Source organism: Pteropus alecto, unplaced genomic scaffold (assembly GCF_000325575.1).
Source record: "Pteropus alecto unplaced genomic scaffold, ASM32557v1 scaffold39, whole genome shotgun sequence".
In the NCBI taxonomy this organism is placed as follows: Eukaryota; Metazoa; Chordata; class Mammalia; order Chiroptera; family Pteropodidae; genus Pteropus; species Pteropus alecto.
In genome coordinates, this window is record NW_006443568.1 from 7,441,277 (window position 1) to 7,456,117 (window position 14,841).

Genomic DNA, 14,841 nt, shown 5'->3' on the forward strand with positions numbered 1-14,841 from the left:
TAAAGGACATGGTGAAAGATTCGACTTCCACCACTGGCTGCCTTGTGTTAGTGAGCTGCAACTGTACAGTATCCCTCTATTTCTACTTGGAGATTATTTTGCTTCCACATTACTAGGTGGCCGTTGTTGGGTTTTGGTAAATAAGAATAGCCCTTTCTTGATACAATAATTTGTTACTGGTATATAAATGTTAAATCATTATGCTGTACACTTGAAACTAACATAATATTGTATGTCAACTACAATTTTTTTAAAAAAAGACTTATTCCTCTGAGAAAGTAATTGGCTCCAAGATTACAAAGAAGATTATATATCTATATTACCAAAATTCTTGGCTCAAGCCTCCAGAACAGATTGTTACTATCTCTGAATAATTACTCAGGGATATGTAATACAATGGCTTTTTTTTTTCTTTGCCAACACTATTCACACAAACTAAAAGCCTTATGTTTCATATCTTCTCACAGCTTCGTTTCATTCCTTAGTACAATCCAAAATAAGGACCTTCTTCTAGTAATGTTGAATGAATCGGGAGTGATTTAACAAGAGTTCATCAAATACCTTATATATCTCCTTGATGATTTAAAATAACTGTTCCAGCAGATTTGCATACTGGACAACTAGGGGTAAGCTCTTAAAGGGGTCATCCTATGGAGAAATGATCAACACTAAGGTTAATAAAACTAGAAATAATATGAGAATAGTAAGGTTTATGTAATATGAGGTATATAACAACTTTCAAAACTTGGCCAGAAGTAATCTGGGAAATAGAACTTAAAGACAAAAACTCAAATGTTCTTTGTCCAACATACTTCTCTGAAAAAATGTGAACGATCTATGCTTGAGATCAAAATATGTAAGATGCTGTCAGTTGATGACTACTAAAAATTCTGTGTTTATTACATATCAAGGCAGCTCTGTATCCAAGAAAAGCATAATACTAAATATATCACCTAATATGCTATGTGAATTTTGGGATTTTTTTTTTCTTTGGCTCTGTGGGAAACAGCCTCATTTTGAAAAGAAAAATTGGAACTCATTTAAGTAAAATTTTGTTTAAAAAGGTTTTTTCTGGAGCAATTTGGGCCTCAACTAATTTAAATTTTTTCAAAAGCAACAACAAGGGCAAATAGCATAGGAAAAAGAATCAATGAGGCACATGACAAAATTTTGATTCTGGAGATACTCAGAAAATTCATTTAATAGTCTATTCTTTTTATTTTTATAAGAATGAACCATGTATATTTGCTTTGCAATTATTCAAAGAGAAAACTAAGCCCAAAAGAGCAATCCTGTAGCTTCCCTATAAGAATATCTCTTGCTTGCTGGAATGAAATGTTAGTATAGCTCATGAATATGGGCTTCACCATGGGGAAACAACAGTTTGCACTTCTGTTCTAGCTGAAAGCAAGAAAAGCATGTTTACTAGCTAAAGAAAAAGCATGAACAAGCTCAGTTAAAGACTCAGTAATAGGCTGAGCAACTGAGACCCACCTGTCACCCAGCTTCTGACTGGAAATTAAATCTGCTTGGGCCAAGAACTACTTAACATTTTTGGGAGAGTTAAAAGTGTGAATAGAACTAAACAAAAACAAGCAAGAGATGCTATGGTAAAAACATAACTCTCTACATTAGCCTCTTAAATGAGAGACTAGTGAGTTACTACTCTTCTTGCCTAGCTTTTGTTTGGCTCTGAACCTGAGAAAATAAATGTTTCAATAACATCAGTATTCTGAGGGAGCTTTCTCCATCCTTCTTAGCTGGCTCTTTTGGAAACCTGTGGGGGCACAGAGTAAAATTAAGATCTCAAAGGGACCTGTTCCAAATAGAATTTGTCATAGACACTTGCTACAGGTTCCCTCTGGGAGATGGAGGAGGAGGCGGTAGATCTAAAAATGAACTCGACCTTATTTGTGCCAGAACAAAGCATTAGTGGGGGTGGGGTAGGAGTAGGGGGAGGAGGGATGCTTAAAAAAAAAACCTGCTGGAGTGACAGATAACTTGAGAGAACTTCCTTAGGAAGAAAAATAAAACCCAAACTTTTATAATAACTAGGGAATGATGATTAGCCAAATTTCTTTTACTGTTTTCAGGTTAGACACTTTTTGATGCCTATCATATAATTTTAGCAACAATCAAACCAAACACTTCATTAAATATAAAATATTCTCAAAAGGTAGTTAGTAATTTTAATTTTCAAACACACATTTATTAGAAATCCCCTCTCATGTCTGTCAATGAAATGCTGGGGAAAACACATCACACACGGGGACTTTATGAGTCTCAAAAGCAATAACACACCTCATGAAACAAATGTCAAATATATGATTGGTACTGCAGGTTCCAGTTAAGAGGAAGCACTAAAGATGGACTAGTCAAGAAATAGGCATGTTTGGAATCGGGAGATGTTATATTGCTGAGTACAATAAGATCAACTGACGTCTGTTATTCTTCCTAATCTCAGAAGTGGAACCATTCAGGTCTAGTTTCATTTACGGGCTAAAGCAAAGAGATCTAGTTGCCAAGTCTGAAACATCCTGGGGTCCAGCCTTGGAGAACCTCATGTTACATGAAATAAATCTATGTAAAGCACTTGATATTGAGCCCACTACAGAGTATGTGATTAATGAAGGCTGGCCATAATTTGTATCTCTTATCAGAGTACCTTATACATAGCAGGCATTTAAAATATATGTTTTGGTAAAGAATAAGATAAGGTTAAGTAATTAGTAGAGGCCATTATATTAAACCAGATATCTATCTAAAAAAGTTTCTACGAACTTCCAGTTTAATAACATTTACCACATTAAATATATATTCATCTTTCAGGTCTCAGATAAAATGTTATCTCTTCAGAGAGAACTTCTCTCTCCATCTTGTTCATAGTAGATCCCTTTTATTAGAACAGCATGGGGTTTATTTCCTTCATAGTTTTTATAACAACTTGTAATAATTTAATTGCTACTTGTTTACTATTTCTCTCCTCCCCATTTCCCCACATTGTAAGCTTCCTGAAGGAAGGAACCATGTTTATCATCTTCCTATATATTTATATTTCCTTTAAATCCCTGATATTAGAGTCTGTGCTCATTTCTTTTGGCTGTGTCTTGAGTGGAATTGTAAAATAATATGGTCATCAACTAACGTAGCCTCAGTGTTTTCCATACAGAATTCCAGTTTCCTTAATTTTTCCTCATAGAGTTCCCCAAATCTTCTAGTTCTATATTTCTCTATCCAATGTGGAGCCCAAAGCTAGATAGAGCATACAATATAACACTGGTAAAATCTCACCAATGTTGAATATAATGGGAAAATGACCATACAATTCCTATAGCAGACAATATGTTACTACTTCTGAATGAAAAAAATACAATTTAATAGAGTTATACAGACCCTAGCTCAAATCTTAGCTTTATCAATTTACCAGCTCTGTGTCCCTAGAGAAATTAATTTCCTTGAACCTCAATTTTCTTTAAAATAATAATTTCATATCCACACACCTGTTTTTATGATTAAACTATCTTATATCATACTACCTACTCATTCATGCTAGGCTCCCTTCTTTCCTTCCTGTATCTTTTTCCTCCCTGACCATCCTTCTGTCATATTCTGGTATCCCCAATATTTTAAAACCATTTCAAATTGTGATCATTTTTCTTACTTTTCCACACTCTCATCAGAAGATAAAAAATTTGATGCTTGGGACATAAAGGAGTTTATACTCTTGGAAAATTCTTTTTAACAATGATTTAGAATTTTCAAAAAGTGGGTAAGACAATGGAACCACGAGAGGCAGAGGTAGTCCCAATCATATATTTTTTAGATAAGTATGAGAGATGGAAACTAAATAGAGTCAGAAGGAGAGATGGTTGCATATCTTCATGTTTACCAACATGCAAAAGCATTTTAAACCTAAAATTCACCCATGCAATGGCATGCAAAACCAAACGCAGCACAGAAAGAAGAAAAGGGGGATCAGCAAAGAACGCAGGTTACAGGCAACCAACTTAAATAAGCTTCAAGTTCATACAAACCTCCAACATTAAATTGCTATGTCTGATATAAATGTTTTCACCATCTAGTCTCTCTCTCTTTTTCTGTGAAAATGAAAGAGGAAAAAACAGAAAAGCATAAAAAATTAAAATGTTGTTCTTGCGGGAAAAACTGCAAATTGGCAAACCAAAAAAAATATTTAAAATTAAATGTCCACAGCGCAGCATATGCCAATATGAAATGGTCACAGAACACAAGGAGACACAGAGGACACGATTACCACTGGAAAATAGATGACCTTGTTCATGAACGATGAAAGAATGTGATGATGTTATTTAAATAGACAGTGCTCCTGGCTTCATTGGCTTCTTACATAACAAGCTGTTTTATGTTCATTTTTGAAACTGAGCTGTTTGAGGGTTCTCTTAAAATGCATGACTTTAAGAAGCTTTGAAACTCCATGTTCCATGGAGTAGAGAAATACTTTAAAACATTAGTTAGCTTTTCAGACATATTTCATACTTAATAATACTGCAGTCTGTACATCTCTAATACCTTTCATAAGAAAGATCTATGGGCATTTTATACATGATCAGTCAATATTCTAGTCAGTAAGAACTGATTCATCCTTAGTTGGAAAGAATGAGGCACACAGCAGCCAAATTCATAGTTATTAACAATACTGGGAGTTGCTGTTATGATGGTTTCCATAATAAATATGTATAAAATGTTGTCAATGATTTCAAAAATATGATGCCATTATGAAACATTTCTTATAAAGTTTAAATGTAAAGGACAGGTTTGACCTTTACTAATTATTTCACTGCGTTTCAAAAGTTATTTTCCTACTGGAAAGTTTATTTTAATGAAAATGCTTATTATATAGTATAGGATTATAATTTCTTTTGTATACACATGTGTGCATATATATACACACATATCTGCTATTTGAAAGTAATATCTGATTAAGAGAAATCAATGAAAAGAATGGATCACTGTCTTTTTAATGCACTGTAAAAGTCAGGATGGAAGATGCTAATGCAGTTTTGTGAAAGTGAAAAATGGCTAACCTTCCTCATTCTTATCAGATCTTCAGTTTTTCCTGCAAGCTTCTGTTTTGCCATTATTAAAAAAAGAAAGAAAAATGATAAAATATTGGTTCATTGTTTGCTTGAACCTTCATTTAAATTTTTTTTTTTTAAGGAGAGGGAAGTGGAGGAGAATAAAAAATTAAGGAAGGAGGGGAAAAGGAACAAGTGGCCTACTGGCACAAACCTGTGTTTGGTCACCATTTGAGGTGGGTACTGTGACCTCGATGTGGGTTTTTTCCACCTACATTTAAGAAATAAAGTGGTAAAATACTTTAGGTTAGTAGGTTTCTATGAAGAGCACTGTTTCCAAATAAGCTACATCTTAAAGCTGGTTGTAAAATAAGCTGATATGTAGTCATCATGATGCAGCCCTTAGGGGATGTTACAGGGAAGGACAATTACTCTCAAGAGCAGTCTGTTAGTTGACCATCACATTTTCAAAGCTGAAGAGGTAATATGGACAGCCAAATAATCAAAAAAGAAAATTAAGGTAATTATTATATTGATAAAGAAAACATTTTTTACTTATTTATATTAAAAAGTATTTATTAAAAATAATAATTAGGCTTAAATTAAATAAGCCATGTTTTTGCTTTGTTTTATGATCTAGAAGTACTTTAACTTTTAAACACAAATTTACAAATGAAGATATCAATGTATGACATACAGGATAGACACAAAAAGAAAATCTTTACAGTTAAAGTACACATATAATAAACCACATATAACACCAAGCAGGTAAATATAAAACATTTTGTTAGTTGATCAATATATTTAAGGAGGCAGTTCCCCCTTTGAGTTTATTAGACAACAAAACATCAAAATAAACTTAATCCAAATTGTTACTGATGCATGCAATTATTTCCAAGGCTGACTTATAAATAAGCACACACGGGGCTCAGCTGCAACATTCAACACACTGTAATTTCCTCTCTAGGGAGTTGAAGCCCATGTGTTTGGTAGATGGGTAAGATTCATTTTTAATAGTAAGAAGAGAATAAGGCCTCCTGCCTCAGAGCTTTGAAATACCTTTATTAATAGTCATTTTATGTACTCAAAATGGAGTTAAGTATTTAAAAAAAACAAAAACAAAAACCTAGACTATTAAGAGGAAGCACAATAAAGTGAGCAAGTCTAAAGCACCAGATATTTCAAAATCAAAAACTGCTTTTAAGGGTCAATTCATTTTGTATCATTAAGTTCTTTACAGAACCTCATCAATCAATCAGTGTATTTGACATATTCTTTTTAATTGCCCGTGGCAGCATTACCTCAGAGTACAATGTCATTGTGCTATTTTCTCTAGGACTGAATGTGAAGAACATAACATCAAACCTTGTGACACACAAACCAGAAGTACATCCAGCAATAGCACTTTTAACTACCAGGGGTAATTAATTAATAATTTAGGTCATTTCTACTCTGAAAACCAGTATACCTGCTATGTGGACATTAGTCAGTTAATTCACCTCTCTGAGTTTAGGTTTTTTATTGATAAAAAACCTATCTTCATAGAGTTGTCAATGCTTAACAAATGGTAGTTTTCAATTTTTTGCAAAGCTTTAAATGATTTGTGTAAATGAATAATGACTTTTTGCTTTGGGTTCTTAGCGATCCAACAGCAAAAACCTTGAGAGCCTTTACCTCAGTCTGAAGGCCAAGTAGCAACAGTAGTTTTGTGTATGACCCTACAAAGAACATTAAATGAGATAAAGATGTACATGGGTGAGAGGTATTATCTCCACATCTGCAAAATAGCTCAAGATGCCAAAAAGCTAACTGTCTCTATCGGGCACCAAACTGGCGTTAGATAATGAAAGTTACAGTTACAAGACTACTCATTACTACTGTTGCTTTATATAATAAATATGGCTTCAGGTAAATTCCATAATTATTTTATAACCACTACAAATAATAAAATCAACTCAGAGTCACCGTTAATTCTGTTACTACTATTATAGTAATAGGTTATTATTACTATAGTAGTGGTAGCTTTCAGTCTGATCTCAACACAAGTACCTCAAAACACATTACACAGAATTAATTGGCAAGAAGATCCCTGCTGGCACTTAAATAGAGAGCATATACCAGAAAGTGATCTCTCCACTCTGCCAAGGTCCCAAGAGCAAATGGAACCTATTCTTAAAGATAATTGTGTCTATTTACAGGCAAGAGAGCAAGTAAGTTAACAAAAAGCCAAATAAATCTTAGCCATTCGAAAAGATTCTCTTGCCAACTCCAATAATCCAACACTCTCCAGTTAGCCTAATAGTCAAAAGTGCCAGTGAGATATCCTAACATTAAAAACTGAAGTAGTCTAAGATTAAAAAGACACTGTTGACACTGAACCTGATGTCCAATGTCATGTACATTTGGCTAGGTACAAAAATGGAAACACGCACCATTCACTCAATTTTTTTCTCTCTAGACTCAAGTTGGTCTCAAGGACAGTAAAAACTGCTTGTCATATTAAATAGTTTTTTTTTTTAATATAGTCAAAACAGAGCCAGATTGGCCTCTGCTCTACAGATAAATTAGATATTGAACTGACTCCAAAAGAATGGGATTAATCCATCTGCCAAGGTGAGAGTACTTACTAAGGTCTTATACGGTTTTAAATTTCTTAACAGACATATAAAAATGTCATTTTTTCTTATAAAGACTGTGTCTATTAATTCATCTTGTCAACAGAGAGACTTGTATTTACTTCAATAAATTTGAACTACCACCTCAACTTCACTGCTTAAATGTGTTTTAAAAGCTTATCAACACATAAATGATCAGTCCTGTTACTGTTACTCCTGGGAAATCTGCTAATTAAATTGGTAATCTTTCAACGAAGTTCACTGACTGTGGGGACAATCAACTCAGAACTATAAGCAACTAAGTAGTATAACGTCTCCTACACAGTAGATCCTCCCCGTTTTTTAAAGCTTCTCAAAGTTTGAAAAACCACATAGATGTGCTTTATGTAATACTGGATATTCTTTGGATATGTTGCACATACATCCATCTTATGAAATCAAATTATATTTTAATCATACTAGCGTAGCTTAGTCTTAAAAAGGAATGTGCAGATTCCTTCTGGATGAGTAAAAATTATTTTTAAAAACAGAGGATCACAGTGCTGCTGTGTTTTATACACCCATTCGTTTTAGATATAAGTTACGTAAAGGTGTGGGTCATGTGAAAACTTCTGGTATAGTTTACAGTCTTCATGACATAATTCTATGAAAGCATTTTATAGGTTCATGAGAGATACCTTCTTTCAGAAAGAGTGAGGAAGAAATAACTTTGTTACAATTCTACAAGAATCAATGCTTTGAAAATCTTCCTGGTCAAGGAGTTAACACCTCTAGATTAGAAAGTGAATTAGCTAGATACTTGCACTTATGACATACCTTCCACACTTCTGTGGGCTCGGGCTCAGCTTGCTCAGGTGGCCCTTCTTCCTCTTTCACTTCATCCTTCACTGTTTCCTTCTGTGCTTTAGAAACCACTGTTTTTTTGACAGGTGCACCTGGGACACTGTCTTCTGTGACCTGACTCTGAGCAATAGCTGGTGCAGAGGTGGGCCGAGGACTTCGGTCTGTTGAATCAACAGCTGCTGTTAAATGACAAAAGGAAAAGAGAAGAATGAGTGAAGGCAAGAATCACTGTTCTACTTCAAAGTCACCAGGTGAAATAATTATGAATCTAGGATACATAAGGATATTATAGTGTCCAGTGGGCTATCATACAGAAGGTAAAAAAATATATATCATTAGTAGTGCACTGCCAGGTAACTGATGGCAACAAGAAAGCTAAAAGTACCCTCAATAGAAAAGCTGAAATGTGCTGGTGATCATGTTTCATAAAAGGGGAAAAGAGTTGAGGCATTGACATCAAAATAAGAAACAGAAAACTCATTTTACTAAAAATTTAGCAAGATTGATTAACTTTGTAATCTGTTAGTTTCAAGAATGTATAATGTAGTAATGGAGGGGGAAAAGAGGATTAAGTCTGATTTCTTCCATGAAGATTTTTTTGATATAAAGATCTATTAATTTATAGGTGATTTCGGGAACCTAAAAATATATTCTAGAAAAAAAGAATTAAGTCTGATTTCTTCTGTGAAGCCTCCTTGGAATGATTATAAATTAACTTGATAAATGGATCTTTTGATGCTTGTTTAAAGGTAAATCTTTGAACCAAGCAATTTCCTTTTTAATAAGTCATTTGATTAAAATAATATGAATTAAGTCCCTAAAACAAACAAACAAACAAACAAACAAACAAACAAACGTTTTGAGTTCATTCCTACCATCTCCTAGACCTTTTCAATTTGTATTACAACTCCTATTCTCTAATATGTTTAGACAGTGGTTCTCAACGGGGGGTAATTTTTGCCCCCCAGAGAACTTACAGCAATGTGTGGAGACATTTCTGGTTGTCACCATGGGGGAGAGAAGGGGCGGGGGGTACTGGCATCCAGTGCATATACAGGCCAAGGTTGCTGGGGTTAGGAAACTGATTTTGGGAAAAGGCTATATATATAGACTGTTTGGGAGAGAATATTCAATACAGGCTCATGACAAAAGGTTGATCTTTTCAGAGTTCATAGTTGTTTTGGTTTGACTATTGGGCATACAAGTTTCAGATTGCTTTCTTCAAAATAATCACTCACACTCTTTTATGATTTTTATCTTCTTTCTTCCAGGGACTAAAAGAAAACATCTATACACTTTCTAGTAAAACCTCACTTATCTGGCAGTGTCTAGGATTGCAAGTGTGTTTCCACATGATTTAATAATTCTAATAATAAATCATCCTTCCCTCTACTGACACTTGTAAATTTTAATTATTTTGCATGGAAGACTTTACAATTTTTCTTACATACTTTCTTGCCTTCTTAAATTGAGTATAAAGAATTTAATTTATCCTGATAAATTTAGATTTATAAACAGTATGAATTAGACAAAACAAAGAAATTCCATGAATCAGGACAGATAAAAATTGAAATTCACAACTACTTCATATACATAACACCAAGAAGGAAATGCTTGTTACCCTATAATGATCTCCAGTGAAAGAAATCATTTCTCAGAGGCTACATAAGAAAAACAGCAGAAACACAAGAATCTAGTTTTCAATGAAAACTCTGTGCCCTGTTGCAAGTCCCTGTTACTCAAGGGTGCTCTAAGCCAGTCAATGCAAGAATGGCAGATGGCAGACCAAATCTAACAACACAGCGGAATGTGACAAAATATTTTGCTCACAGTTGTGTTAAAGTATCATTATACATGTGTATTCACACCTCCTCAAAGAATTAATTCAACTCTGTCTGGCATCATAGAAACATAGCCCATGCTTTCACCATGTGTTATTTTGCCACTTGCATTTGGTTTTAATCCAATACTAATATTGCAGAGCCAAATGATTTATGTCTTCAGCATTCCTAGCCTTGGCAATCTGTACTGTATGTGGAAAAGTAGGTATAATTGTGGAAACTGGCAGTTAGAAACAGAGGCAGAAAGTTTCATCATTTGTAAAATGTGAAAGATATTAATTTGATAGGCTAGGCTAGCTAAGGAAGGCATACTCAATAGATATAAAAATACTTTATAAACTCTAAATATTAATAACTTTTAATGTTATACCTAAGTCCTTGTATTTCTTTTGTTATGGGTTAATATTATTTCAAGAGCATGTTGGTAAAAAATTAATTATGTACACATGGATATGCAATTCAAGTGAAAGGTATCACCTGGGAGCCTTGGAGAGAAGTAAATTTCTTTCCTTCTCTCAATAAGACCACAAACTATGAATCACAACAGAGAATCATGGTGGTGACAGTGGTGGTTGTTTTTTTTAAACAGTTTTATTGAGATATAATTCAAATCCCAGCGGTTGTCATCTCTCACCCAGATCCTGCAACAGACCTCATCATGCTTCTATTTTATTCACCCTTCAGTGGAGTATTCACCCAGCAGTCAGAGTGATCTTTTAAAAATAGAAATCAGATCATATCACTCCCTCTAATAGCTTTCCACTGCAATTAAAATAAAATCTAAACTCTTTACTGTGGCCTGCTAGGCCCTACACAACCTGGCCCCTGCCTACTTCTCTGACCTCATTTATTTTTTACTTCTCTTCCCTTCATCCATTAGGATCTAGACCTGTGCTGTCCAATATGGAAGCTATTAGCCACGTGTGGCTATTTAAATTTAAATTTAATTAAAATTCAGTTACATAACCACATTTCAAGTCCATAATGGCCACATGTGGCTACTGTCTACTAAACTGAACATCACAAAATAGAAGATTTCTAGCAGCACAGAAAGTTCTGTGAGACAGCACTGATCTAGACACATGTCAAGTTCATTCCTACTCCTAGGTCTTTGTACTTGCTACTCCCTCTTTGAGAATGTTTTCCCCCCGGATTTTGGGATGGCTGGCTCCTTCTCATAATTCAGGTCTCAGTTCAAACAAAGCTCCTCAGAGGAATTTTCTAAATTTAGATCAGAGTACTCAATTCGAAACACTTCCCCAATCTCTCCCATTCCCAGACATTCCCCTACCCTATTACTCTGTTTTATTTTAGCCTACAATTTGTCTTGTACCATTACTATCAAAACAGCCCCTTCAAACTCAAGACAGTAGAGAAACACCAGAAAGAAGATGATTCACACTATGGAAGCACAAAAGTTGTACTGCTTGGTATTCTCCTTTCAAAACTGATCAATCCTGATTTTTCTAAACTAAGCTTGCCATTTATGATATATATTCCCATAATTCGACAAACCAAAATATTGCGGCGTAGTTTTGGATGATACGAAACAAAATAATAATTCTATGGCCAAACTTTTATCTTAATGATAGCTAATATTTTGAGGTCACTTATTAAGTGCCAGACATTGTGCTAAGCACCATATATACATCATTTAATTTATTCCTCATGAAAATTCTTTGAGGTATTATATTATGATAATACCCATTTTATGAAAGAGAAAACTGAGGCACAGAGATTTAAGTAACTTGCCCAAGAAGACAGATCATAAATTCAGGGGTTGAGATTGAAACCAGGCCTGTCTGATTCCAGAATCCCAACCTTTAACTTCTGTAATACGAAATCTGACTTTTATAGTAGATAGCATAGAACTGTACACTGGGGAGTCCTTAATAAATGTAATCAGCAATACTCTACTTTGGTTATTACCTTCTGAACTTTTATTTATTTTTATTTTTAACATTTTATTTTTTTACTTTTTCCCCCTTCCCCCTTCCCACTGGTAACCACTAGTCCACTGTCCATGTCCGTGAACTTTTATTTATTAGCCACCTTTTTTTAGTGGCATAAAGAACTAAATATGACTTGTTACTTCATTTCAGTAATGCTCTCAAATCCTTGAGACTAAACTTAGAAAAATTCAGACAGATCTTCTGTCAGCATATATAATCATAAATTCTATCGAAAATCTTTTAAACAAAATTTGGAGATTCCAATAATAGTATTGCTTTTTCTGTATATAATTGCCACGTTACAAAAAAAATATAAACTTTTGACATGATTGTTCTACTAAAGCAGACCCTTTTCCTCTTTTCTACTTGGAAAAAAATAACTGTTTAAAAACATTCAAGAGGGCTTTAATTCAGTATACTACATTAGGTTTTCACTCTGCGGTACAGATTCTGAATTCTAATTCTAGTGGTGTTCGGTTCACTACTACCTAACAGTGGAAACTTAATCTAGTTACTATTGTCTCTGAACCTCGGTCCTCCTTTTCTTAAGATGATTCTACTGAATTAGATAATTAGTGAGATTCATTTCATTTTACCACTGACATTCTTTATTTTGGCTCTCTTATAGATAACTGTACTTCCTTTATCTCTCTCTAAAGAATTAGAGTAATGAGAAATCATCAATATTCAATACAAACCTCCATCAAGGCTCCGAGATGCCCGTTTGCTTGCTGTACGCTCAAAGTGTGGGGCAGGCCTGTCAATCATAGCACTAGCTTGCCTGGTTTGAGCCTGAGTTCGGCCACTGTATCGAAATTTCGATCCCAGTGCAAGAAATTTGCTTTTAGGAATGGTGTCTGTAGATGTCAGTCTGGGAGGAAAAGAACATAATAATCATATATTATATATCTTATCTCACTCTGAGACTGTGAGATTAAAAACAAAATCAAGATTTAAGGAAGTGTCAAAATTATCATAGTTTCCTTTTAGTAATTAAGACAGATTTCTAATCCAATAATCATGATTTTAATTCTATGTCATTTCTCAAAGCATAATTTTCTTGTGGCCTATATTAATAATATCATCTTATAGCTCTGTAGATAGGGCCTTATGGTTTTCAAAATGCTTTTATAGCACTGTAATATTTTTACTACATCCCATAATATCATTTTATGTATATAAGAAATTGAACCTCAAAAAAGAAGTTGCTTGCTTAAGGTCATATAGTTGTTAAGAGGCTGGATAGTCCAAGCCCAGAGATCTTTTTTTTTTCACTCAACTAGAATAACAATTTTGTCAAATCATTTTCAACTCAGTTAAGAACCCCTTTTTATGCAGTATCCTGTGCTCTTTTGTCATGGCATTTACTACACTGAATTGAAACAATTTATGTGCTGGTCTCTACTACAAAACTGAACTCTATAAGGGTAAAGGATAAACACTGTGACTTATTCATCTTTGTGTTTTCACTTCTGGTATAGCGCCTGGCATGAATTTGGCACTCAATAAATGTTTGCTGAATAAATACATAAATTACTATATCAAATACTATCAAAAAAAAGTATTTTTTTCCCTTGGGGATAGTTTACTTTAATTCATCAAATATTTTCTTTTAAGTAATGAAGCATTATATGTTAAGATATCCTCTTATTTTGATGCAATGGATTTAAATATGCTATCCTACGAGTAAATACATTGTCTGTAGCTGAAATCTATAACACATATATATTAAATCTCTAACACATATATATTCAAAATAACTTTTTTCCACTCTTCCTAACTCTTTTTTAAAATTTTATTTTCTTGGTTTTATTTTAAAGAGGATGATGAAAGTATAAAGAAATATCTTAATGCCAATAATAAAGATTCTTTAACCAGGTATAAAATGTATCCTTATGTTTTATTTTGAAATGTGAATTGAAATAGTATTTTCCTTGATACTTCTTCTTGTCCCCAGTACTATAGTGCTAAGTATAATACAAAAATACAAGTAGAAGGAAAAGATATCATGGTTCTCTCTCCTGAGAGCCATTCATACAGAGTCAAGTTTATTTGTGAATGACATAACATGAGGTCTCAGATTTGCTTCATAATAATTGGGAAGTAGTGGGTGGAGCTATAGATAAAACAAGACTGGCCTTGGCATGATAATTATTGAAGCTGGGTGACAGGTACACGGTGAGTTCATTATACTATTCTCTTTACAGTTGCTATGTATACAATTTTCCAAAATAAAGAAATTTTCTTAAAAAGGCAAGCTGACAATAACTAGCTGGCTCTCCTTTTAATACAAGTAATATTTGTAAAGGTCTATATTCTCTGCTAGACTGTATGTTCCATCAGGACAGGGACTAAAACTATCTTGTGGTTTATTCCCATGCTTACTACAGTGACTACACAAAGAGTAAGCACACAGAAAATGCTTGGTAAATAAATACAGGGGGGTAATGATATGATATGGCCTCTTGAAAAGCAGAAATGAAACTTTCTTCTGTCTTCTGATTATCTGATACAATTGGGCTTCAAAGATGGTTCT

The 14,841-nt window shown here is 33.9% G+C and overlaps 1 protein-coding gene across 16 annotated transcripts in view; it reads right to left on the bottom strand.

Annotated features, from left to right (window-relative positions):
* EPB41 (erythrocyte membrane protein band 4.1) overlaps nucleotides 1-14,841 on the bottom strand; it is a 153,545-nt gene that overhangs the window by 33,884 nt on the left and 104,820 nt on the right. For 10 of the 16 annotated variants that reach the window (XM_015598909.2, XM_015598919.2, XM_015598911.2 and 7 more), the window contains exons 11-14: nucleotides 13,004-13,176; nucleotides 8,486-8,691; nucleotides 5,269-5,325; nucleotides 4,035-4,097 (exon numbers count right to left, since the gene is read on the bottom strand). In XM_015598909.2, coding sequence (XP_015454395.1) covers nucleotides 4,035-4,097; nucleotides 5,269-5,325; nucleotides 8,486-8,691; nucleotides 13,004-13,176 — 499 coding nt within the window. The remainder of the gene's footprint in view (nucleotides 1-4,034; nucleotides 4,098-5,268; nucleotides 5,326-8,485; nucleotides 8,692-13,003; nucleotides 13,177-14,841) is intronic. The other 6 variants (XM_025041328.1, XM_015598914.2, XM_006924330.3 and 3 more) reach the window with 3 other exon arrangements.